Source organism: Centroberyx affinis, unplaced genomic scaffold (genome assembly GCF_046629955.1).
Source record: "Centroberyx affinis isolate AG114_WGS23_722 - 3 ecotype Tasmania unplaced genomic scaffold, CSIRO-AGI_Caff_v1 ptg004373l_1, whole genome shotgun sequence".
Classification (NCBI taxonomy): Eukaryota; Metazoa; Chordata; class Actinopteri; order Beryciformes; family Berycidae; genus Centroberyx; species Centroberyx affinis.
The window spans coordinates 78,941-105,811 of record NW_027282067.1 but is presented as its reverse complement, the minus strand read 5'-3'; the positions used below and the strand labels follow the sequence as shown (position 1 = coordinate 105,811).

The 26,871-nt window shown below is 40.2% G+C and overlaps 1 protein-coding gene across 3 annotated transcripts in view; it reads right to left on the bottom strand.

Annotated features, from left to right (window-relative positions):
- Window positions 1-5,285: 5,285 nt before the first annotated feature.
- The window catches only part of nup214 (nucleoporin 214), an 80,798-nt gene continuing 59,212 nt past the window's right edge, over window positions 5,286-26,871 (bottom strand). For 2 of the 3 annotated variants that reach the window (XM_071543751.1, XM_071543752.1), the window contains exons 32-36: window positions 22,847-22,999; window positions 17,973-18,144; window positions 15,666-15,811; window positions 14,205-14,238; window positions 5,286-6,847 (exon numbers count right to left, since the gene is read on the bottom strand). In XM_071543751.1, the coding sequence (XP_071399852.1) occupies window positions 6,811-6,847; window positions 14,205-14,238; window positions 15,666-15,811; window positions 17,973-18,144; window positions 22,847-22,999 (542 nt within the window). In that variant the 3' untranslated portion in view covers window positions 5,286-6,810. The remainder of the gene's footprint in view (window positions 6,848-14,204; window positions 14,239-15,665; window positions 15,812-17,972; window positions 18,145-22,846; window positions 23,000-26,871) is intronic. The other variant, XM_071543753.1, reaches the window with a different exon arrangement.

The window sequence follows — 26,871 nt, the reverse complement described above, 5'->3', positions numbered from 1 at the left end:
TTGTGTAAAAGCTCTAGAGAGCACATGGCCTGTGATTCCTGTGCTCGTCCTCACTGACCAATCAGCAAAGGGCATTAGGGACTGGTAGTTTGGCCAACTGTTTATCTATAAAACATGAAGACATAAGTATGAAGGCATGCAGATATTGAAAATGGCATTGCCAGGAAGACACGGGCACTAAATCTCTTTCTCACACACACACACACACACACACACACACACACTTACTTTCCAGCCCTTGTGTACACGAAGCACATGAAGATAACACTGGTAATTTCTCCATTTCTCTATAAAACTACTCCAATAACAAGAACAACGAAAGCAATTGACACATTTCTGTGCTGAATGAATGAATGAATGAATATTCAACACACAGCATTATTATCTATAAACCTAGTGCAATAAGGATAAGTGTCGAGCCCTCCAGGGGTCAACACTTACAAAAAAAAAAAGATGCGGAAATCAGTGGGCACAGTTTTCTTACAATTTACTTCTAAACCGTGCCCACGGATCAGTAAACCATGTGCACAGATTCGTAATATCTACGTTGATAACATCAAAGAGGGACTTTTAGGCCTATATACAGTGAGCCAGAGCCATTACACACCGCTTGGCATACATATAGTGAGCTGTAATAGCCATTAGGCACCTAGACCATATGTGAACCATAACCATTGATTAATCACATCAATAGGTCTAATTTATGATCCGATGTGTGTTTTGGTGACAATATGAAACCCATTTACTCCCTATAAATCATCCTTGTAGAAAAGCATGTTAATGAAATTTTATATGCAACTCTGTGGGCTGCTGTGGTGTCCCTGTTTGACGTTATCAATATACATATTACAAATCCATGTGCACGGTCTACTAATCGGCGAGCATGGTTTAGGACTCCGTGCGCACTGATTACTGGATTTCTACATCAATTATTTTTTTCTTACCAGGTGACCCCTGGGGAGCTCTGTAGAGAACAGCAAAAGCAATGGCACATTTTTATGCTGAATGACGACTGTAAATTGTGAAAGACAGATCACGTTCAGGTCTGTCATTGCTGCTGGAGCGGCAGCTGTAACTATCGCTCCCGGTGTGGTCAGATATCGGAGTGCGCGCATAGCGGCGTTGTGTCTGGGATTTACCTCATGTGGAAAGAGCACTTTCTTTCTGCTGGTTGAGCACACAGTGCAGAACAAACATCCGGTTTTGTAATTTGTCACACCAAGTGTCAAACGGTTTCCCGTCTCCACCCGTTTATTCAATCCATACCTATCGCCGTTTGTTTTTTTTACTCCTGTCTCAGTGACGCGTGTATCTTCACCAGCTTTCATAAACTTCGTTCCCAAATTTTCAGCTGTGCTACACCACGGAATCAGTGCTACATTGTGATAGAAAGTAGCTTGCTGTTCATTGGATAAAAAAAAAAAAAATACGTGCTCGCATTCCATTGGTAAATGTAAAATATTACTGTGCTTCGCTGAATATGATTGGATAAAACGCATCAAAAACAAAAACCCACGTGGAGTGAGTTTTTTTTTCCTGTTGAAAATAGTTTGCGAATCTAAAACGTCCATATGCCGGAAATCCGGCACCTGGCCGGAGGTCTTTAAGCCCTGCAATCGACTTGACATGGTGATGTTAGCGTAGCACAAAAGACCAAGGAGTTGAAGGGTAAACAAGCAAGGTAAAGGCTCATACTGTTTTGTACTGAAGGACCTGCAATGGCTAATCAGAATATCATCTCAATAGGCCTTTACATTCGTATCATTGATTAAAACATTGTTTTGGTGAGCAATCAGCACAGCTTTGGCCTGAAGTGTTACTTGAATTCATATTCATGCCAAGGGCACAATGTCAAACGATTAGGAAATTGAAAGACACGCATATACAAATAAACATATTATATAAATATTATATTAAAAACAGAAAAAGTTAAAACATGTATTAGTAACAGGTCCTTGTTTTCTTATTTCTGTTATTGAAATCTCTTTGAATCCAGTTTTAAAGTATAATCATGCTACTTTGCTAGCACTGTCCTGTTCATTTTGAACTCCACCCAAACATTTAGATGTCCAATAACTAATGATACAACTGATTGGAAGAAAAAAGATATTACCAAAATAAGATTGAAATTAATATTGATGGACAGAAACTATGGTTGAAAGGTTGAGACACGTAGGGATGAAGTGAGTGCATCAGATGGCAAACTTTCAATTAAATTAATCAAAGGTTATTCTATGATCATGCATCATGGGTAAACATTGTCAGATACTTGATATTGTACTGTAACAGTAAGCCACTGGTGAATGTAGACCTTCAATGATGGACTGAGATATGTATTTGCACAAAGCACCAATTTGTCCTACTGCTGATGGTATTATTATCATCCCACTTGAGATGTTCTGTAATGTTTACATTTGTGTTAATGGAAGGGGAGGGGGAGGGAGTGGGCTGCTGTGATAACTGTATTATGGGGACCCCAGGGAGAGTAGTTGTTGCCTTGGTAACAACTAATGGATATCCAAATAAATAAACAAAAATACATACTAGGCCTTATTGATGTTCACATATATTTTTTCTGTTAACAATTGCAAACATTCAGTTTACAATGCTCCCCAAGATTTCATCTTACATATGAGATTCCCATCTAAAGGAAATATTTGGAATAATATTCAAATGAGAGAATTTACCTGGATCAAAAAACCAACATTGCCTATGAAAATTCAATATACAGTTGGGAAAACGTTGGACAATTCGCTGGAGATTTATATTTGGTTTAATCCAATTATGTATAAGAGTGCCCTTGAAATGTTAGATATTATTATATGTTAGATAATTCTGCCATTAGATTTGTCACTAATGCTCCTTACAGAAGCCATCGCTGCCACCTGCACTCCTCAATAAACTGGTCATGTCTAGCTGAAATGCTCACTGGCTTATGCTAATTTACAAAACCATTCTCGGTGTGATCCAACCAAGGAAGTTCTTAGTAATCTCCTATCTTACTTATCTCTTGCAACACCTGATCCTCAAGTCAGATACGCTTAAATGTTCCAAAACCAAATACCTAGTCCCTCTGCATCCAAGTCTGTTGCTCTCAATGACTTGGACAAAATCTCTATAACAGCTTTCAAGCACTCTATGATGAATATGATCAGACACCAGCAACTGCTCCCCTTCCAAACAATAAATTACATTTGTCATCTCAGAAATATCTGTGGCCTTCTGATCCAGCAGTATAGTTGTTGTTGTTTTTTCTTTCATTTTCATTTCTAACCATGAGTTGCTATTGTAAAAAAATATTTTGTTCTTAAGTCATCTATCCATTTAAATCTCTGAACCTTTTCACATTTGTAAGGCCACCAATAGGTGAAGTTGCTCTTCTTCTAGTAGGAGGTCTCCTTGGGAGAAGCAATCTGTTCTGTACTAAGTCAGCACAGTGTGCAGAGTGAAGAGGGGAAAGGAGCGAGCTCTCCCTTGCTTATTTATATGGATTATTGGATTTGAATTATTTGTGCACACAAAATTACTCGTTAGGGAAAATTGCACCCTGCTCTTTCGGAGAGGAGCTGGCGCGCACAAACTTTCTGGATAGCACTCTGCACAGGGGTGCATCCTGAGTTGGGAGACCCGGTGCTTTCCATTCCCTCAGAGCCTTCACACATGACGGTGTGACCTAAACAGGCTTGTTTGAGTACATAGTGGGAGACATGCGAATAGCCAGAACCAGTAAAAGTCCCAATAGGACCACTCTGGAGAGGGAGGCCATAAGACCCAATGGACCCCTACATTGGGGAAGCGCAGACACATGGAGAGACCATGGACATGCCAGCTAGCAAAGCAGGAGGTGACCAAGTTAGGAGAGGGGGTGCTGCTAATCATCTCTTACAAGGGGAGGAGGTGGAAAAAAAGAGAATGAGGCTGGGGGGTGGGGTGGTAGGATGAAGCTATTTTTATCTGGATTCCACGAAGACAGCTGCCGTCCTCCCGAGTGTCTGTGAGACTTGCCTGCGCTTTCCATCACATGGAACAGTGACACAAGCAGTGATACGAGAATAAAAGGAGGCAGAACAGGACAAAAGAAAAAGCAGTCTGCCATGGAACCTGTCACTATTGAGTATCACTTTAATATTTGTGGCACAATAAAAAAAAAAAACTACTCTGTCCTTGATGCTTTCAGAGAGGCCAGTTGTGGGGTGGGTGCAGAAAATCTCATAAGCTTATCCGCTTTAGCTGAAAGCATTACAGACTTTGGGCTCTGTAACTGCCCATGTGTCTAATTATAATTCTTTAAGTGAGACATCAAACATATCAGCTGCTGATTATACATAATTGTAATTGATGTGTACTAGGCCGTCACTATTCCTCCTCAGGCACACATGCAAAACAAACTAGATAATATTTAAGGCTTGATTCAAAGTGTTTGTGCTGACTTAGCCCACCAGTTTAACCAGTTTCAAAACAAAATATTTATGCCCATATGATTCATTAGCCATCTATTTCGGAGATGTGGGTACCAAAGCCAATGGCTCCAGTCTGGTGGGTAACAGGTACATTTTACATTTTACCATTTCGGCAGGCAGCTAGCGCAGGTCGCATGCTATGACCCTGACATTCCGTTGCCACTCCAGGATGGCCAGAACCCCTACCCTCCCTTGAAGTGAGAGACGCAAGATAAGGGAGAATAGAGTGACAGTGACATGCTCCACGGCTATAAGCCAGGCAAGTAATTCTGTTGATGGCAGCCACATGCCACAAAATCCAGGCTCTGATACAAGCCATTGGTTCCCATCAACTAGCCACATTCTCCCACAGCCCAATTTAGCTCTTTGTGCCAGTCCATGAATTCCTTCCTGAAAATGGAAGGATGAAATGCATATCAAGCTGGATTCAACACTAATTAGCCAATCATCAGTATCTAAACATGGCCTAGGGATAGCTGCCACGCCATTGTTAATGTCACCTCACATTAACCTGTTTTCTGTTAATATGGCCAATATTAGGAATTCATTTTCCTCTGTCCTAGCAAATACTAAGCATGGAGATGCCACAGTTCATGCATATAGTGGAGAGACTAGGCCCTAAGCCCCTTTATATTAACAAAGCCTACTGTAGGAGTTTTTTTTTTTTTTTTAAGGAGAAACCATATCATATAAGTGGAATATGTCTAGTTTTTGTATGAACAAAACAGAGGCATAAATAGTTGGGAGTAGTTGGAAAACAACAAAGAATTAATTCTACTTAGATTGAGTAAGAGAAATGCAACATTTATTTCAAAATTTCCATGTAAAAATATACATCAGCATGGGGTTTACTGCAAAAAACTTTTGACAATCATCGACTTTTGACAATAATTATTTCCATCATAGTGGAAAAACTTTCATTTTGATACATTCTACGAGGTTGTACATTTTTGTCACCTATCTCAAAAAAAGCCTACAATGATAGTTGGATAGGGTTTTCATTTATAGAGCCATGTTGTGAACACCAATGTGTATGATTTATGAAACAGACTATACATTTTCCAAAGACAGGAATTTTTGAGTAGAGAAGTAAAACTTGGAGATTTTGAACTTTCCCTGAATCAAAGTGCAAAGGATAAAGCTTAAAATTTTGGGCTCAAAATGATTCTAAAATACAAAGTTACTCAGATATATGAATGTTATCAACTCTTATCTAAGCTGAAGAAATGCTAAAGAATATGATTATGCAGTAAGTCTTTCTGCAAGCTGTTCCTGGAAACTGAAAAAATGTTTACCAATGCAACTACATTTTCTTAGTTAAGTTATGGATCTTTTTATAAGACCATTTGTACCATTTTAGGATTTGCAAATAGGTTGTAAATAACGTGCTTTTAGCTCTTATGTTCGGATTCTCTCAATTCAACTGTTTATATACACAGTCATTCATCCAAATGCACCAAGTCATAGTAGTCCATCATTTGTACTGGTTGTAATTGTATAATAACAGTAAAATTGGTATTTCAAAAGTTGTCAATCTGGTGCCGGACTCACAAAACCTTAGGGAAAAACAATCTCAACTTTCCTATGTATATTCATAAGAAAAAGATCCTTGCTATATCAGGACTTATGCTTTTCCTAAATTGGATAACTTCCATTTGTCTTGAGTAAAGAATTAAAAAAGGTAATGTTTACAATCCAATATTAACACTCAACTATTTGAGGAAAAACAAAAAGTGCTGATTGTGATACTGAAGCTAGTAGTTATTCCTGGATGAGAGTTTGCAATCTGTGTTTCAGGTTTAGGAGACTTTAGTAATCTATGTAAACAAAAAATGCAAAGTCCACCTAGTCAGGTGGGATGATTTAAGTATTGAAAATAAAATTGAAAATAGGTCAATAATCCTTTTGGAGATGAAGATGGAAGAGTGACTGCATTTCAATGCTAATTAGCCAACCATTCACACGTAAATATGGCATAGGGCAAGGTGCCATTCTTTATGCCACCTCACATTGACCTGTTTTTTGTTTGCATGGCTAATATTAGGATCAAATTTTCCTCTGTCGTACGCAAATGCTATGATCTGCTAATAGGGCATTAAGTTCATAAATGAAAAAAAAAAAAAAGAATAAAGAAGTGCACCTTTAAAGCTTCTTGGGAAGCTTGTTAACTTTATTCCTTACAAATCTTGAGAAGTTTTACGCAAAGAAAATGTTTGTAAATCCGACAATAGAGCTTTGCTTTAACCAGCCCTTCCATCCCCATGCAACACAATCTTCCCTCCATTCTCATTATGTGTGGTACATAGAGCTTGATTGCAGAAAGCACTGTAGCACTGGGGTCTTGCTAAAACTAGCTCCTCCAACTGGCGAACGTTTGAGCAGATGATCTGGAACAAAAGAATAAGACACAAACCAGAAATGAAGAGATTATTTAAATAAAGAGGGTTCTTATTTGTTTGAGATGGCACTACTAGTAGAACTATGAATAATTGGCTTATTTCCTCCAGCATAGCCTGGACCTCATGCAGTGGTTAATCAATACAAGGCTTTTAGACTGAAGAAGGAAAACAGACATAATAAATAAAGAAGAGATGCAGCAGTGCTGGAAGGACAGCTACATATTAACAATGGCATTTGCGTGCACACATACACACAAGGAGAAATGAAATAGATGAAATATCTTGCTTCTGTGTTTTCTTATTTTATATATTTTGTTTGACCCTTGTTTAATCAGGTAGTTCAATTAATAAAAATAGGCAATAGGCTACAGGCCTCTTGATGTGTTTGGGACTAAGGTCTGTTTATTTTAACTGTTATGTTAACTATTTTGAAGCAGTTTTATTTTGATGAACCACCATAATTGACCATTTGCAAAATAATGATTGAGATAGCGATCCATCAATCCGTGCTTAGCATCCGTCTACTTCCTCCAACATGTTGCTCCGACAATTCCGACAGTTCCAACAGAGCCCCCAACACCACACAGAGTATGGCTCAGAAGTACAAAAGTATGGCTTTTGTTGCAGTGGTTTGACTCCAGCAAGGACATAACATGGTAAAAATGTGTTTTTGGGAAACCACTGAGATGGTTGTGTCCATCTTCAAAGTTTGTCAGAAATAGCAACAGTAACTAAGGGGGGGCGGAAGTTAACAGAAATGTTACAAATGGTCAGTTGCAACTGCAGTAGTGAATTGTGATTCACTGTATTCCAATAATTTTTTTTTTTTACACCCCAACAAATACTGAAAATATTCCCATCTTTGTGAATGAAATGGTATAAATAAATATTTTAAATAAATTTGAATTTAAATCTGGAAATATCCAAGACAATTTTTGGATGTTGAGTCTAATCTTGATAAGGAATTGTCCTGAAACTAAATCTCTGGCTTCACTATTAATACGAGCTCTGAGCCTGTAAAATGCCCCGTGGATAAATAAAAACCAGACACTAGAAAGATATAGCTCACAACCTAAAGTAAAAGGTTTACTGGATAAGTAATACAGATAAAACAAAAAATAAATAGGTAAAAAAAAAAAAAAGAAACTCAAGTGTCCAGAACATAAGGCCTCAGGTCTGATGAAGCAACTACAGTCAATCATCGACCTTTGGCCCAAGGTGCTCTGGTACCATGTACACTTATGTACCTCAGGTTCAAATATGGTGTTTGTTATGGACAATCCCTGACTAGCACAGAAGTCCAATAACACTCTGCTTGGGTTCAGATCAGGGAGGTCATTCCTCCCAATCACACCCCTCCAGGTAACCCAGTTGTTGCCAATGTGAGCGCTGAAGACTCTTGGTAGAACTAGGGAGTCAGTAGGTGAAGCCTTCTGCAGCACCCCTTCCCCAGTCTTCAAGAAGACCAAGTACTCCAAAGTACTGTTAGTTTTTCTGTCTGTAACACACAGTTGCCACTGAGTTGGCCCTCTGATCCACCAACTCCAACTGTGTGGCAGCCAGCCAGGGACTTGCGAGTATCCCCACAAACGCCCAGCACTTCTTCTTTCATCAGGCCTTAGGCTATGTTGCAGACATACGGGTGAAGAGAGAGACAGAGCTGTCAACTGATCCCCATCTGGTGGCGAGTTAGATCAGATGGCAGGGAGGCCTGTCCAGAATTATTTCAACTTTCACCTCCGACTGTACGTCTCCTGTATTCTGGTGGAGGTTTGGGACATGAAGTTGGAATGCACTCTGTTGAAAACCTCTGTTATAGAAGCAGCTGGAAGGAGCTGTGGCCAGACGGTGGTCAGTGCTTGTCATGACAGCAACCCAAGAAGCCACTTGTGGACATTGGTGGAGAGGGAGACTGTTAAACTGAAGGAGGCTTTCAGGCCTGGTTGACACAGGGGAATCCTGACTAAACGGAGAAGTACTGGTAGGCCAGAGAGGCTGCAGGTGTGGTTGTTGCAGAAGCGAAAGCCAGGGTGTAGGAGGAGTTTGGAGAGGTTATGGAAAATGACTTTTGGGCAGCCTCAAAGAGGTTCTGAAAAAACATTTGTTGATTCGAGAGGGGAAGGCAGGACAGAACCCAGGGTCTTCTCATCAGGAGTGGGAAAACGCAGACCCCGCCTCGGGACATTGTTGGAAGGTGGAAGCAACACTTTCAGAAACACCTAAACCTGACAGACACACCCTCTGTTCAGGAGGCAGTGCTGGAAGCTTTTGGGGGCATCTGAGCCCATCTCCTGTGCAGAGATCACTGGTGTAGTCAGAAGGGTCCTCAGCAGCAATGCACCGGGGTTGGACAAGAGTAGTGTTGAAATGCTGAAGGCTCTGGATATTGTTGGGATATTGTAGTTGACACATCTCTTCAATGTTGCACGGATTTCAGGAACAGTGCCTTTGGATTGGCAGGCAGGAGTAGTGGTCCCCATTTTCAAAAAAGGGACGGGAAGGTGTATTGCAGCTATCAAGTAATCACAGTACTTAGCTTCCTGGGAAAGCCTATGCCAAGGTGCTGGAAAGGAGATTCTGGCTGACTGTCAAATCTCAGATTCACGATGAGCAATGTGGATTCTGACCTGGTAGTGGAACAGTGGACCAACTTTTTACCCACTCGCAGATAGCCGAGAGGTCATTGGAATACGCTAATCCTGTCTACATGCGTTTTGTGGATTTTGAAACGGCTTACGACCGCGTTCTCTGAATATCCTGCGAGAGGTGCTGCAGGAGTATGGACTGCTGGAGTAGCTGCTGCAAGCCACTCTATCCCTTTATCCTCGGAGTGAGAGCTGTGAGAGCTGGAGCAGTTTGCAGCTGAGGATGACGTAGTCAAGATGAGGATCAGCACCTCCAAGTCTGAGGCCAACGTTCTCTTCCAGTTGCCCAGTTGATCCAATAAGTCCCATACAAGTGAGGGTTAAGCAGCTACCCCAAGTGGAGGATTTCAGATATCTCAGGGTCTTATTAACTAACTAACTCTAACGAGTGAGAAGTGATAGGGACTTGAGTTTGCAACTTGCACTCAAGTTACACTCAAGTTACGTACAAATTGACTTCAGACTCCACTTAGACTTGTCAAATGACTTCAGACCCTACTTGGATTGTAGATTAGTGACTTGTGAACAATGACCGTCTGTAAAAGCATGGCATTGATGGACTGTATAAAAATATTTTTAGGCTGTGCGTGACTATGATGTATCTAAATGTCACTTTGTTGCACGGACAAACAACAGCACGGTATCAGCTGCAGAGCCTTTTGTAATATTTGGCTAAATCTGTTGGAACCAATAAAAGACTGCAATTTGCAAAGCCTGCGGTATCACAATAAAGGATGCTGAATTGGCAACGTCAAATTTTATCAGACACTTGAGAACATACCCATCCAGATCACTTTTTGCACAATGCCAGCATTATTGTAGGCAATGTTTACATGTGTTATCACCGATGGAGAGCCAGGGGCAAGATTGGTTGGTTAGCAAACTAACTTTGGGCGTAACCCTGGCTTTTCCATCTCATAATGGTGGCTCACTTTTAAACTGGGTACATCTGCCATGGTAACTTAGACTGCACACCTAACCTATTCCGTTATGTTGAGGCTACTGGATCTAAAGATACAAAGCCTGCCTCCTGACAAATCAACGCTGGAAAGACTTTTTAAATATCCTTTGTTGCAAAAATTCCATTTACAAAACCAGATATGGTCAAAAACATTGCATTCAAATGAATGATGACTAGTAAAAAGAACTGTACAGGTAATACTAATGAATTAACAAATAGTAAGACGAGGTGAGGATGTTTAGAGACCGGCAGAACCCCTTTGCATTCCCAGATGTTTTATCGGAGATATTACAGGTTTGTAGCGGTTCGAGGCCATTTTCCCACTCTGGTTATAAAAGAGGGCTTCTATCAAATAGCACATAACCTTAATTATTTGACGATCGTTATCAATAATGAATGAAATTTACAATTGCATAAGTATGCTTTATTTCTAGAGTGACTAGTGCAATAGATTGCACTCATATTCTCATCACTGTAGCCCTGGGGGACATGAGGTGGACTTTGTGAATAGAAAGTCTTTTCACAGCTATAAAATGATGAAAATATTAAAAGTATGCCAACTACACTTTAACAATGAGGCAGTGATGAGCCTATTTATTTATGCATTCACCCTTTCTGCAACTTCTCTCCGGTAATCCTCTCTAGGTCTTGGCAGCAGAAACAGTGTTACGTTTTGCTGTTTTGTTTGTATTGCTCATTATTATTCATTATACTACTTTGTTCATAAATTTTGGTAATCCATTTCTTTCCCATAATTTCTACTTAAAATGTTGAAATGTTTACATAGTCTAGTTTATCGTGTTTGTGTATTATTTTGTATATTTTTCTACTATTTTATTGCTTATTTTCATATTCTAATTGTGTGCTTACATTCTATTTCTTTTTCCCTGCTGAATGCTATTATATTCTGCTGCTACAACAACTTAATTTCCCCATGGGCATCAATCAAGTTTCATCTTATTTCAAATGCTGGATTTGATACAAACACCGCCCCTTTTGTGTGAACATGCTCGCAGCTGGATTGGAAAGTCCTGGGTTAACAAAACAAGGTGATAACCACCCTTGTGTAACCAGTTCGCTGGGATTGCCATGGTTTTGTGAAGCCAGCTATCACAAAGATACCCTATGTTGAAATTGCATTGTGAGACAAGCCCAGTGTGTAAGAGTTAGGACCTCAGTACTCATTTTTTGGACCAGAGAAGGGGAAACTACAAGGGTTGAAAGGAAAGAGTGATGTAAACCCGAAAAACGAAATCTATAGGTTCCTGTTCCTGATCTGACATATTCGTCAGATGTTCATGTTTCAAGGCCAACTACAGTTTTTATCTATAAAAAGCTGAGCTTTGCTATTGTACAATTGTGGTTCCTATCTATAGCTTCATTTAGGTTACATTACCATTTAATTTAGTGCCTGATATTTGAATATCCAAATAAGACAATGTAATCAGCCGGCTATACAATTCTTAGAAATAACCGTTATGGTTTAAGCAGACCATCTGAGACTTCACTCAGACTCGTGACCAAAGACGTGAGACTTGACTCAGACTTGTCCCTCAAATACTTGAGACTTGACTTGGACTTGCAATGAATGACTTGAGAGCATCTTGTGTAAGAAAGATTATTAGATTGACTACTGGTTAGGTACATCGGCTGCAGTAATGCAGGCTTTGTATCGGACTGTGGTGTTGAGAGAGAGCTTAGTTACAAAGCAAGCTCTTGATTCACCAGTCGATCTTCGTTCTGACCTTCACCGATGGCCACAAGCTCTGGGTAGTGACTATAAGAACGAGATTGTGGGAATGAGGCTTCTTTGCAAGGCAGCTGGCATCACCGTTCATGACAGGGTGAGGAGTTCAGTAACCCGGGAGGACGCCCTCCACATTGAGAGGAGCCAGTTGAAGTGGTTTGAGTACCTTGTAAGGATGCCCCCTGGCCACCTCCCTTTAGAGGTGTACCACGCATAATCAATAGGGAGGAGACCCCAGGGTAGACCCAGGAAATGCTGGAGAGACTACATATCACAGCTGGCCTTGGAGCACCTGGGGATAACCCAGGAGCTGGAGGAAGTTGCTGGGGAAAAGGACATCTGGGCTGCTCTGCTTGCCCAGTTGTCACTGCGATCCTGACCCAGATAAGTGGCTAAAAACTGGATGGATAGATGGATGAAAAAAAGATAAGGGATTTCCTCAATTTTTTCTACCAACATAAATAAAACTGTGAAATGATCCAACCTCCCTTAAATGTCATGCACTATACACTATTCTGATGAGCCCCAATAGCGTCTTTTCCATAGGATTTCCAATAGTTTTGGCATGATCATTTGCTATGTAGATCAACTGCCACTCCTGATTTAAACTTATCAATGTATCTAACCTTCATCCAGAACATAGCATACGCCATCTTTCTAGCTGCATACAGTTGCAGGAGTAGGCTAGTTGTTGTGGTCTACTGTATGTTCCTAACACTCAAAACCAATGACCACTTCTGGGCACCACACTTATAACGTAGTTTGAAAATAAAACTGTCAAACTGGAAGCAGAATGTGGCAAGTTATGTGGCAAGTTAAGAGGCCAGCAGACACAGATAATAAGAGAGGTGGTGCGTTGCAGTAAGCAAAGGAGACGACATTGGGGCCATAGAAAAATAAGCAATACCTTATTTCAGGAGCGACATGACAAGCAAGGCAAGATGCACGAATGGTTGGGTTTCGAACCGTCTAGCCACACCATGTATCATATGTAGGCATTAACATTGATTTTAAAAAATGGCTGGTAAAAATATAAATGGCTGGTAGAATTTAGAAATCTACCACACAGTGGCTAATCAAAAAGTCTCTGGATTAAAAAGTTAATTTCCCACCTTTCATCTTGAGACAATGTAGGTTGCTGTCTCAATTTATAATGGAGATGCTCACCCGAGACAAGAGAAGCTTTACACTGCACACAGTGAGGCTAAGGCGTGGATGGCGGAGGGCTCCTGCCATGACTGGTTAGCAATGCTTTGGGCCTGGATTGGCTATGCTTCATTTTTTATTTTATTTTTTAGTTTGAGTCAAAAATTTGTTAAAGACTTCTTTTTCATATTTCAACAACACAACTTGGACCAGTATTTTGATGTTACAATCCGTAAAATGTGTGTAAGTTGTCGGGTCAGGAACAAGAGGTACAGAATGAGTCTAAAGCAGAGAGAGACAGAGAGAGAGAGAGACAGAATGAAGCATGTGAATGTCTCCAATAGGCTAAGCCATGTCTCCACACTTCAGACTGCATTCCACTGCAATGCACCCTGGGGGATACTGGCTGCCATGTGACATACAGCAGCAAAGGGAGAGGAGACGAGGCATGAGAGCAGCAGAGGTACAAAGTGGGATTGAGGGATGAGAGAAAGAAAAGTAGGAGAGAAAATAGGCGGGAAAGGGAAAAACAAGGACCAAGGACAGATAAGACACAAAGAAAAAAAGATAATAGAAAAGAAGACAAAGGATAGAGAAGAGGAAACAAAGGAGACAGAAAAGGGTGTATATGGAAATATGAAGTCTGTAAAAGCTGAAGGGTTCTATATAGAAGGCAGTGTAGTGGGAGGAAAAGTTCACACAACAGCCACAACATACTGCTGCTGAGAAGGAACAGGGCAGAGTTGGTATGTCTATAACAAACACATAAGTTCACACACTTTGAAAACAGAAACCTTGCAAACAGACACGCATGTAAACACACACAAATACATGAACCATACTTACTGATTTGTGGACCCAAAGTTGCTTCCAGAGAATGCTACAAAACAGAAAAAACGATTTGCTGAATAACAATAACAATGATATTTCTACACCCATGTCATAGCAAGTCAGTTATCCACGAGACAAACAGAACTAATGTCTCCGTCTATGTGCTGTGCACATAACATGACCAGACACATGCAAACCATTACCACCTGGGAATACTATGGGATAGAGGGAGAACACGGCGATAGAAGGATGAATGGATGAATAAGGGGGAAGGTTGGACAGTTTGAAATACGTATATCACTGACAAGAGAAAGATTAAGGGTGCCAAGGAACAGGATCGAGAGGTAGCCACCGAAGAAGCAGTTTGCTGCCGCTAGCCATACCATAACCGCATAGTAGCACAGCCACTGCTAGCTGCAGTACCTCAGTAGTTCAATATTTGGAAAGAAGCCGGCTCAAAAATAAGCAATACATTGAGTGATGGACATTTAAAAACAGTGAGAGAAAACAGGGAATACATGCAAGCAGTTGTGCAGTCATTGCACTTCACAGAATGCCAAACAGCTGCACAAAGAGGGTACAGGGAAGATGAACATTGCCAACAGGGGCAACTTTATTGAAGTTTCACACATTATAGGCGAGGTTCGACAAAACTGTTGCGCAAAACATCTCAGACAATCCTACAAATGTGAAGCATTCTCACCATGACATACAGAACGAGTTATTTGACATTACGGCAAATATGATTAGGGACCAAATAAGGAGTGAAATAGAGGAAACTGGACTGTTTGCATTGATGGTTCAAGAAAGTAAGGACGTTAGTAAAAAAATAACAGGTGTCTGTGGTGGCATGCTACTTGCAGTAAGATGGTGCGCTGGAAGAATTCCTCCATTTCATTCCAGCCGATGGCTTAGATGCCGAATCGCTTTTCAAAACAATCAATAGATGCTTAAAAAAAATGCAACTTTGACCATGTCTGTTTTGCTAAGTAGTACGACGGCACAGGGTGTAGTGACTGCGTATAATACAAATTCCGAAAAGAGGTTCCATAGGCACTGTACATTCATTGCCATGCACATAGTCTGAATCTTGTTTTGGTGGACTGCGTTTAAAACATACAAGGAGCAGCAGAGTTCTTTGAATCAGTGCAGATGCTGTTCAATTATTTTTTCAGCTCTGCCCAGTAGTATCAGTTGATATTATTTGTGTGTGGAGGGAATGTTTAAATGTTTAAAAACGGACAGATTGTTCAGAGATGGGAACATGCCTTGTGTCAATTCATTACTCTGTATATTAGCTCTATAAGTTGTACATAACAACATGGTGTCAGAAGTGAAAAGACATGCAACAGCAGTCGGCTTCACTGGACAGCACTATTGAGCCGGTTGAATGTGCGAAGAAAAAAGAAAAGCAAAAAAAGCAAAAGAGAAGTAGTAGTCAACAAAGTAGTAGTTTGAAATCCTGCAAGGACTCACCTCCAGCTTGGGGCTGTTGTCCAAAACCTGAGAAGCTGCTGGGCTGGGCTCCAAACCCTGAGCCTTGCTGGGCCAGGCTCCCAAATGATGGAGCGCTCTGATTGGCTATAGAGCCAAAGGAGGGAGCACTGGGGGGTGAGGCGAAGCTGAGGAAGGAAGTAGACACAGAGGATGTGGCATGGGTTGCAATAATGGCTTGTCAGCCATGAGATGGTGCTCTATATTGTAAGGGCAAGAAAAACCTGTTTCTATGAGGTTGGACTCAGAGTAAACAAGTAACATCATCAACTTGCCCGTCCCATCCCCCACAAGCAAATGATGAAACAATACGCAGGGCAGGGAAACTGCCTGTGGGCAAATAATATCAGAGCCCATTACTTCCAAGGTCTAATGCTATGAGACCTGTTTTGAATTGCAATAGAAGATGTAGCTATGCTCTGTCAACACTCCCTCCCCACCTTCTAGAAGGCAGAGCCGCATTTTGGTTGGAGAGAAGAGAAAATTGAGGAGATTAAATTTCAGAGCCCAACACAGAGTATTAACGTAAAGTAATGTAATCAAATCCATGGTCTCCAGTTTTTTGACATTTCTGATCATGGATTCTACACATACAGCATTTATCCAAAATTAGATTACTTCTGACAGCAAATGTGCAGCCTGGAGAAGACAGTCATATACAGAATGAGAAAGTAAGAGCAGAGGACACATTATGGAAGAGTGTGCTACAGAAAGTACAATAGAGAGAAAGATATGATGCTGCATCTTGTCTTCTTCAGTCTTCATCTTGTCTTCTTCCAGTTTTGAGGTTTTTTTTCATTTAGTGTTTGTTCTCTGATCGAGTTGTGTTTTTTTTTTCTGTAAATCCTTCTCTTATTTCTATGTTTTGTTGTTTTAGATATGTAACGTAATTACATTAAACTGTTGAGTGTGACCATCACTTGCGGTTTAGGGTGGTGCTTATCAGAACCCTTATAAGAACATGCAGCAGGCTTTGAAAATTGGGAAAACAATGTCTGTGCAGCTTATCAAACATATCCTCTCCTCTCCAAGAAACAGTGATTTTGAACAAGAGTATGAAAAATATGACCTAACAACAAAAGGATACAACTGACTGAAATAAAATAGAAAACAACAACTGGTTGAGCTGGGCTGATAAGACAAAATGAGAGAAAACACTAAGCCATTGGGCTGGATGCCATTTGACAGCCCTTGCTGGATTAAACCCGCTGACATCTTATTACAGCAAAGAGAGAAAGAAGGAAAAAAGGACAGGAAAGAGAGACAGTGTCCAGGGTAATTTCCTTGTCTATCTCCCTTGAAGTAAACATGCATGTGAGACAGAAGGTGTCAGCTGTTGTGTGTGTGTGTGTGTGTGTGTGTGTGTGTGTGTATGAGGGTAGTAGAGGATTGAGAGTTGGGGGTTTAGGCGGTAATCCCTTCTACAGGACCCACGCCCAATACAAGACTCCCAAGGGAGAGAAAAGAGAGAACAAGCGAGACAGAGGGAGAGGGAGAGGGAGCAGGCCAGTTTAATCTGCAGGCAGCATGACCCCAGAGTGGGATTATCTGAGTGGAATAATCTAGTACTGCATAGAGCTCCATGGTTTTGTAGCCGTGCCCATTGGTCCCAGCACACGTTAATGTGGTGGGTTGAGGGTGGAGAAATCATTTGAAGAGGTTGAAGCGGTGGTAGGGAGATAGAGGATGAATTAATCCAATCTTCTGTAATCTTAAAATGAAATTTCGCTCTAAGGCTGACTTGCTGGGAGTCAGGCCGTTAAGAAATTCCCATTTACTGGTGTATAATATTTAGCAGTAAAATGTTGGTCAATTAAACGTCAGAGTTTCAAAGTTATTGTTGACTTAAGTTTTCACACTCGAAAGGTTGCTTGTTTAAAAATAAATGATGTAAGGATTGTATTACAATATTGCTCAATTGTATACTGTTTCAAAGTAGAAATACAGTTGGAGCAGCTGGGGTTTGTAACTGGTGGTGTTGGTGACATGCTCCATGTGTAAATATAAAAACAGTAGCTCTGAGGTGTCAGTTTGCTCTAAGCTTGGACATGTTGATCTGCTTGCTCAAAAATCTATATCATAAATTACTCTATGGGTGTCAAATATATCAAGTACATTCTGCGTTTGGGCTCTATTCACAGTTTGTAAATTCTAGAAATGTCTTGTATCTCAAAAATTTGCCAATTTAGAAAGGGACAGCCTGTCATACTCCAAAAACCTGAGACTAAAGAAAAAAATTATAATTTTTACAGGAAATATTTATTTTACAGAAAGAAAAAGGTTTCTTACCCAAATCCTCCCACGTTGGAAGCTGCCGTTCCCTCTCCAAAGACCTTACTGGCCGAGGAACCCATGGGACTGCTGAAGGAGGGGTTTGTGCCAAATGATGCTGAACTACCAAATGCTGGAGAACCACCGAAGGAAGGGGGGCTGCCAAACACGGGTGCACTGCCAAAACCAGCTGTAGAGGAGAGTACAAAAGTAGTTTGGTAAAAGGTTTTATTATTTTGTGAGAGATTAGAGTTCAATATAATCATTTTAGTAGTGCAGAATCTGGTCATTTGGATATCTAGACAGGCTTGACAAATGCTCTTAGTTTGATTGGATTTCAAATATAATGTGACTGTGGCCTATGAGTATAAATATGTGTAAAAAAGGATAAAAGGTGTATACAGGCTGTATTACTCCAGATGGGAAGAACAGCCAGATTCTAAGGTTTGGTTCATACCACATGTAGAACAAACGCCTAGCGCAGCCCGTGTCCTTGAGGCACCCATGTTAACAGATTGGAGTGAAGACACTGGCCGTGGGGCAGAGCTAAACCCTGACCTGCAGTGATAGTTTTGGAATTGAATCCATTTTCTCTGAGTGCGGATGTCACAGAAATATGCAGTGAAAATACACTATAGATGGTCATATTTGCATCATATCACCACAGAACCATATATATTTGATGACCAACCTACCAATGTCTTTACTGTTGTTGTTGTTGTTGATGAATACATTTGCATTGACATAACATTTAAAAGTCACTGTGGGATGATGAATGTCATATCTGCTTTTGAAATATCACATGCCAAATGAACATCAGGTCTGCTATTGAACTATCACAAAAAACAATAAGATTAGCTGTTTAGCAAATATTTGAGCTACTTGGAGCGCATGAGAAAGACAGACACACATAGGTCCTATAAGCTTGTCCAGAGATTGCCCAATCACAAGTCACAACACTGACTCAAAAATAATCCTAAACAAATACACATGACTGCTTTGATGTGCGAATCTTTTGAGAAAGTAAAGTGGATGATTTCCACTTCACTTTCCGCTGCTGGGCCACATATAGAAATACGCTTCTGTGTGAGCAGTCCTGCCATGTCTCACACATGTAAATTCCACTACGTGTCCGTCCCACATCTGGTTTGAACCAAAGCTCACACCTACCTCAAGGATTACAATAGTGCACAATGGAATAAGTGAAGGAAGTGAATATTGTAGAGGTAATTCCAATCTCAAGTTTTCAGTGATGTGAACATTTTTCCCATTGTATCTTGCAAGCAATTGCCTGAGCAGGATGAATAAACGTATATTGTATCATCTGCTTTGTACAGTATATTTTCATTCAGCAACACCACATTTTCACAGGTGCATGACAGGACTCGCCACCCACTCAAAGCCTCAGAGATAGGAGTAGCAGGGAAAAAAGCGAGTATTGAAATTACAGCCTGGCTACCAGCATGCCCCAGTAAATAATTGATTGTGCTAATGTAACAAGATTATATCCCCTGGACGTAGGCCAGTGATAGGGCATTAGTGTGTTGAGTGGTACCAATATCCCAGTGGAGCTAGGGAATAGCTTAGCTATGGCTATACTACTATGTTATAAGGATAGCAAAAGGTTCAAATGAAAGAAACTCAATTTCCATCTTGAAAACCAAGTAACCTATCTGGGAGGGATTAAGTTAATTCTTTGTGCTTAAACTTGTTCTACATTTAATTTTATCTGTAGTTGATCCAGTCAAAATTGTTAATCTGCTAAGTAGGCTAGGAGCTAGTGTGTAGGAAGGTAGCAGGGAGTTTAAACCTTGTGGTTGATTTAAATAGGCCAGCTGTCAATTTTTTCACAACTAGTCTGTTAAGGGGAGAATCCGCCACTGCTGCAATATAAGCTAATAAACTGAACACGTGTTTGGTATTGCTCCCATTAGCAGCCATACGTTATGGCCTTAGGTTTTGTACCTCAGCTGTAGAGTGATAGTCATGTTGCATGAAGATATGAGGAAAAAAAAAGCTCAAATTTTCAGTCACTCAGTCAATCAGATGTCCTACACGCTGCTACTACTGGGTGTTTAAATTCCCACCTAATTACACCTGATCTTGCTCCTGTGCTGTAAAAATAAATAGAATACTAAAAGAACTCCCTGGTTCATATTTCTTTAAAGGGGAATTATGTAATCTACAACTTTTATCAACCTCACAGTTTATGGTGGCCTGTAATTAACAAATACTAAAGCCCCATTTTTGCAATGGAGACGTGTAACAATTTTTTCTTGACAGAGACGAGTCAACATTTTTTAATTACAGAATTAAAACACAAATTTGGCCATTCCTACCAACATGGGCTAATGTACATTGCCTTCAGAATGTATTCAACCCTTGTGACTTTTTTGCATTTTGTTGTGCTGCAGCCTGAATTCAAAACTGATTAAATTGAGATTTTTTTTGTCAGTCTACACAAATCGCCCCATACACAAAATACCCCATAATGACAAAGTGAAAACATGTTCACTGAAATTTTAGCATAAAAAAAAACAAAAAACTAAAATACAGATATATATTTAAATAAGTTCAACCCCCCCTTAGTCACTACTTTGTAAAAGCAGCTTTGACAGTCATTACAGCTTCGAGTCTTCTTAGATATGTCTGTATCAGCTTGGCACATCTCGGGTTTGGGATTTTCTCCCATTCTCTCTTGCAGATTTGCATAAGCTTGATCAAGTTGGATGGAGAGCATCTGTGAACGCTATCGTGCAGTCATTCCACAGATGTTCAATGGGATTCAAGTGTGGGCTTTGGCTGGGCCAATCAAGGACTTTCACATTTTTGTTTTGAAGTCAGACAGTGTTGATTTGGCTGCACGCTTGAGGTCATTGTCCTGTTAAGGCAAATTCACACCAAGTATGCTTGGAACAGTTTATTCAAACTTTGGAGTATTTACTCCTGTATTTCAGTTTGTTTGCGCAGGTGAGAACTATGCCATTCGAACTTGGGTGCACACCAAATAACCACACTGAGACGCCTTGCAGGTCTCGTCCTCTTGCGGGAAAACTGCAATGCTAGTTTCTTAGGTTTGTTATGAGTTAAAATGTAATCTGAACCAACTACAGGAAACAACACCAAACATGTGGTTTCATGGTTATAAGGAGATGAATCATAGCCAACAGTTACTCTTGCTCAGAAACCCTAGCATAACAAAATGAAACAATTAGGGCAAACTTTTGTCTCAATGCTCATATTCAGCTACTTCTTCATGTGTTCTTAACTGGTATGAACAATAGAGAGGGTAAATTCAGGCAAATGGCACAGACATACATGCTTGGCTCAAGTTATAGGCTTCAAATCAGATTTGTTTTGACGGTGTTTTGAAGTTTCATAAAAATTGGACGGGTGATGTAGCAGTTATGGCCTTTCAAAACTTGAAATTTTGTAGTGTTCCCATCAGGACAATAAGTGTAATACAGTGCAAAACTGGATTGAGAACCATGTGTAAGCAGGTTGTCATTCCAACCAAACCCTAGAGCAGCTGCTTTCACTAATAGCACACCTTCCAGAGAGGAGAAACTGATCAGTGAAATCAGCTGCTATAGTGACTGGTTGAAATGAAAACCTGCATACACACTACTGTTCTATACATGTGAAACTATGAATGACATAATGGAGAAGCAGTGGATGCTTATTTTTTTTATTAATTGATAAGTTGCAATGAGATAGCATTCCACTCTAGTATTTGATTAAACAGCAGCTATAAAACTGGTTAAAACAGTTAATTTTATTTTTTAATTTTAATCTAATTTTCAGCACATAAACCAATTATAGGCTATATATTAAATATGGCTGGCACACATGCCATTGTGAAATTTATGTTAATGCCATTGTTGTCTGGAATTATTGAACATCAATTTTAACTTATTTATCAAGCAATAGCTTGGCTGACTATGGAAAAATAACCTTGGCTTTCAACTTCCCAAGGCCACAATTTTGTACTAGTGACCGGAAACGTCAAACTATCAACATTTTAGGGGAGACTTACTAAGCTCTCTGCACAGCTTGGAGTTCTTATGTGAACTTTCCAGGTTCCTGTCACATGGCTAACAGTAAGGATTCTTGTGTAAAATGGCTCCAAGATCACTTATGATAAAAACAACAGTTTTGAAATGATATGGTTTGAACAAATAATTACATACTTTTTATATAATAAATATGCATCCAACACTGAAATATGTGACATCTTTGACTCATTGTACTATGACTTAGCATTGTTGAGAGGTAATGGTGCATTCAACAGTACTTCTGGCATGTAATGACAGAGCATCTACTACCTCACTTTTTTGCTGTGCTGGTGTGGGGAGATAAGGGGACTCTTGCTGTAACTCAGATGACAAAGGAGGACACAATGTGGGCTGGGGGAGTGGGCTGCTAAGCAAAATGGTGAATGTATGTGTGTGTATTGAGAACAGGGTTTATTGGGGTTGTTCATCTATTATTGCCAGCCCCTCTATCACTGAACCTAATGATCACTAAGCCAGAGCACAATCAGAGACTGAGTGTGTGAAAGAATACCAAACATCACCACCAGCATGTGTGTGTGCATGCTATAACCAACATAATTAAATGATTAAAGACAGACTCAAATTACCTAATAATGGTACTACATTTAACTAGGCCCGGGGCTCAATTCTAATTACCTTATGAACAGCACACTGAAACAAGACCACTGGCTTCAAAAAGTCAGGATGACAAATAATCTGATGTTGTGTGAACAGCAGCACAGTGTACAAGCAGACATCACCTTTGTGTAGTTGTTTAGAGTAGCTTCCTTACGATACATTAAAGGCTGACGAATAAAAGTACTATTGGAATATAAGGGAATGTGGGGATAGCTGTACCTGATTTTCCCGCGGGGGAGAAGGAGCCGAAGCCCTGGGATGCGACACTCCCTGCTCCAGTGCTGAAGGTCCCACTAGGTTTCTGCTCCCCAAAGGAGGACTGTCCAAAACCAAAGGCCTTGGCACCACTGTTCCCAAACAGGCTAGTGGCACCTAGCGGAGAAATGGGCCGATTAAATTAAGGATTTCCAAGAATGGTAAAATGAGGGAGTTACCGTTTCTAGTGGTCTTGCTCAATGGTTTCTAGTTACAGCAGAACTCAACACTCACTCCACAATCTGTGTACAGAGGTTAAAGGAATCTCTGGACAGTCTTAATTTAGAGTGCTCATTAAACTTGTCTGCTAGATCCTACCAACACAGAGTGCAGAGATGGTAGATATTAAATAGCCTCTTATGTAGTCTAGAGAGCACTGAGGACTTTTCAGTCTTCTCTCCACCTGTGGCTGCCCACTATCTGATATATTTTACCCAGTGACAGGCTTGGGTGCCAGGTTGCAATGGGTTCTGTCCAACTCCAGGGGGGATATAAACTCTTCACCTCAGATTTCTTGGAGTAGCGGCGAGAAGAACACTATTGGGCACTGTGGGCTGGCAAGCCCACAATGCAAATATTCTGTCTCATACTGCATCCTTATAAATCTGAAGGTTTGGACTTCAACCAAGTACTAATATATCAATATGCACCACTGTTATCTACAACTGCCTCTCTCTCTGCTCCTCTAATGTTCATCCCTGGAACATGGTGAGAATAACACTTTCAGGGAGTGTCACAACAACCACAAACTTAATCACTGACCTTGGTCTTTCTTGCCTCATTTGAGCTTCACAGCATGTCTCTCCCTTAATTGGTTGTCAATTTGGTGTTACTCACTGACCTTGGATCAGCTCAGTGCTCACACAAGACCATGCAACTAAAGGCAAGGTTTAAAGACCCATACAAAAAGATGCTTCACTCTGGTAGAACATTTAACTTTCTGGCACACATACTTCCATATAGGTTCATGAAGAGCCAGCCTATGAAAAGTAGCTGGCCATTTTCAAACGTTTTATGAAGGAACAAGATCAGATCAGTTAAGTCAGGTAAGTTTTTCACCTCCTCTCAATGCAGTTCTATGGTAGCTATGTATGTAAAAGACAGTGCTCTGGCTTCGAGATGCAACCAAAATTGAAATTGTGTGAATTTAAATTCAAGACGCACTGGTGGGTATGCGGTTTAGGCTGTGGAGAAGATGGAAGCCATGTCAACAACAGATGGTAAGAGTGATGTATATTAATATTTGTTTATCATTTGGCATTTTATACAAATAATTAGTGTTGATGTTTGTTTCTGGATATCCAGAATATCCAGATTATGAAATTATATTATGATTTTCCATTTTTATCATTTTTTGGGGTGCATCTATATTTTTGTTGGTGCTCCAAAGTTTGAAATTTGGAGCATCGGTGCTTTCAAGTAAAAAAAAGTTAATTTAGACCCTTTAAAAGAGTGGAAACTACAAGAATTGATAGTATGAAACACTGTTGCTCTATGTGCAATTAAATTAAATTAAAATTGAAATTAAAATTCAAGTAAATTAAATAATTTATTCTATACAACTTGTTTGCATTTTCGCCCTCATGACTGCAGCTGACTATATGCACCACTCTCAGTAAACTCTAGACTGTGTAGTGCACAAAACTCCCATGAGGGTGGCCATTTATGTGATGCTGGACCATCTGGTTTCAATGATCATACCACAATCAAAGTCGCTTAAATCATGCATTTTGCCATTCTAATATTTAGTCAGACAGTAACTGAACCTCTCAACCCCGTCAGCATGCTCTATACTATGCTTTATTTATACATGACTCAATGTCTGGAGGAGTGAGACATTTCCGTAAAGCAAGGTGTACCTAATAAAGTGAGTGTAGGTGTTCAGAGGATTGATTTCCTGCGATCATTTCAACTCTTTCACAGACCCAGGCTTAATAAATTATGAACTCCAGAGGACAGCTACAGCTCTTTTTTAGGAGGCACTTTCATACTTGTCTAAAGCACAGTTTTTCACAAGAATCTGATTAAGTATAATCAGATCAAAAAGCAGATGAAAGGGGTCCATTAATAAATGGATGGCTAGTTGTCCTATAGCTTACCCAAATCCTCTGGTTCTTGGACTGTTAATGGCAGACATTTGAGGATGCATCATGATAAGCACTCACCCTATATTAAAACAATGAGTTTCAAGCCAGAGGACCAAGCCAACTGTCACTCACTCTCAGCTGTCAATCAGAGAATCTTCAAAGACTTGAAACTGTGGAAAACGGAAAATGCACAAATGCACAGTGGGCGTTGCGGCCCACTAGGAAAATATGATTTTGAACTACAGAATTTTTGAAAATAGAGGTGGAAAGTGCCAGTTGCCAGAGAGTTATTGATTATCAATAAAATACCAGGAACAACTGTGTCAAAGATCTCATTCTAGAATTTTGTAGGAACAACATCAAGTGGGAATGTGGTGAGACTGATAGAGATGTTTCTGATAGAGATGAAAGAGAAATGGGTTCAAAACAGCTTAAGACTACCAGAATTCCCCTAGTAACATATAACCTAGTTGTGGGGAGTGACTTGGAGCATTAAATGCTCACCCTTTTTGGTAAAAACATTTTTTAAAAGCTTGCTCAGTTCTCTGCAGTTGCTTCAGTACTTTTACTGGGGTAGGGGCTGATGACAGAGTCTATTACCTTGAACATACGTCTTGGATTATAGCAATTCTTCAATATGAGATCACTGAATCAGGCCACTCTGGCATCGGTAAGCACCCTCTGACATTTGTCATTTATTGGCACATAGAGCTACAAATATTTACAAGATTTCAGCATGTCAATGTTTGTTAACCTAGGTCATAGGTGTACAGCTAATCTATTTTGCACATAACCAATAGGCTGTGCCTGCATAATTGACTCATTTTAAGTCATTTAGTCTCTGTTTTGGTAGTCACTGCGTAAAGACTAAGCGTTTCTCCCTGTTAATTCATTAAATTCTACAGTAATACAGTGATAATTCTACCAATAACCTCTAAATCAGCTTGGAAATGTTGTGTTGATTTACCCTTAGATCTCTGTTCTTCCTAGAATAAACTTCAAAAATTTGCACATCCTTTTACTTTTCAAGAGACAAAAAAGCTGCAGGCTTCACTACAAATGATGTCAAAACTGTTTTATCAGCAATTAAACTACCTATGAGATGAGTCAAATGTTGAGAATTGGGACAAAATAGGCTTATTGGAGAGCATAACCTGAGAAACCCCTAGCTCCCGCAAAAAAACGGGGACTGAGTTTGGGACTCGGGGGCATTTGCTTGCACTTCACACAGGCTACAATGCCTCTTTCTTTATGCTAGATTTGCAAAATGTCTGAGCTGCATTCCTCTTCATGCATCACATCTCCCTGGCTATAAAACTTTTTATATTTAATTTCTAGCCCAAAGGGTTACTATTTGTGTTGTACTCCGCTTGATACGATTTTACAACTACAAGTCCTTATTACTTTGAGCATAAAGATAGACAATAACAAGTGTAAAATCGATCAATACCAAGACAATGGCAACCACTGGCAAAAGAAGACAGAAGATAATGACAAGACATAAAGGAAAAGAAAAAAGTTAGAGAGTGTGCCTGCTGCTGGATTTGGGTTATGCGTCCTAGCCAATCACAGAGACGGAACACAGGCACATGTGTGAACTTGGTGAGAGAGGGCCAGTCAGAGACCACTAAATCAAGCTCTGCTTACACTTTGATGCGATTGCCTCCCACTCGCTTCGGCTCTCATTTCCCAACACGTCTAGATTATTTACTTTAAGCTTTTTACCACGGCTCCTGTGGCATTTCAAAATTTTATGAAATGCCAGTCACACAAGCGAAGTTGTTTTCAGCCTCTTCTGTTCTGTGCGTAAGCGAGGCTGTGCGCCGTCGGTGGTGGAGAAAACATACACATACATTATAGCTGCAGAACCGAAGCGCCTGGACACAGAGTTGTTTGGCGGAA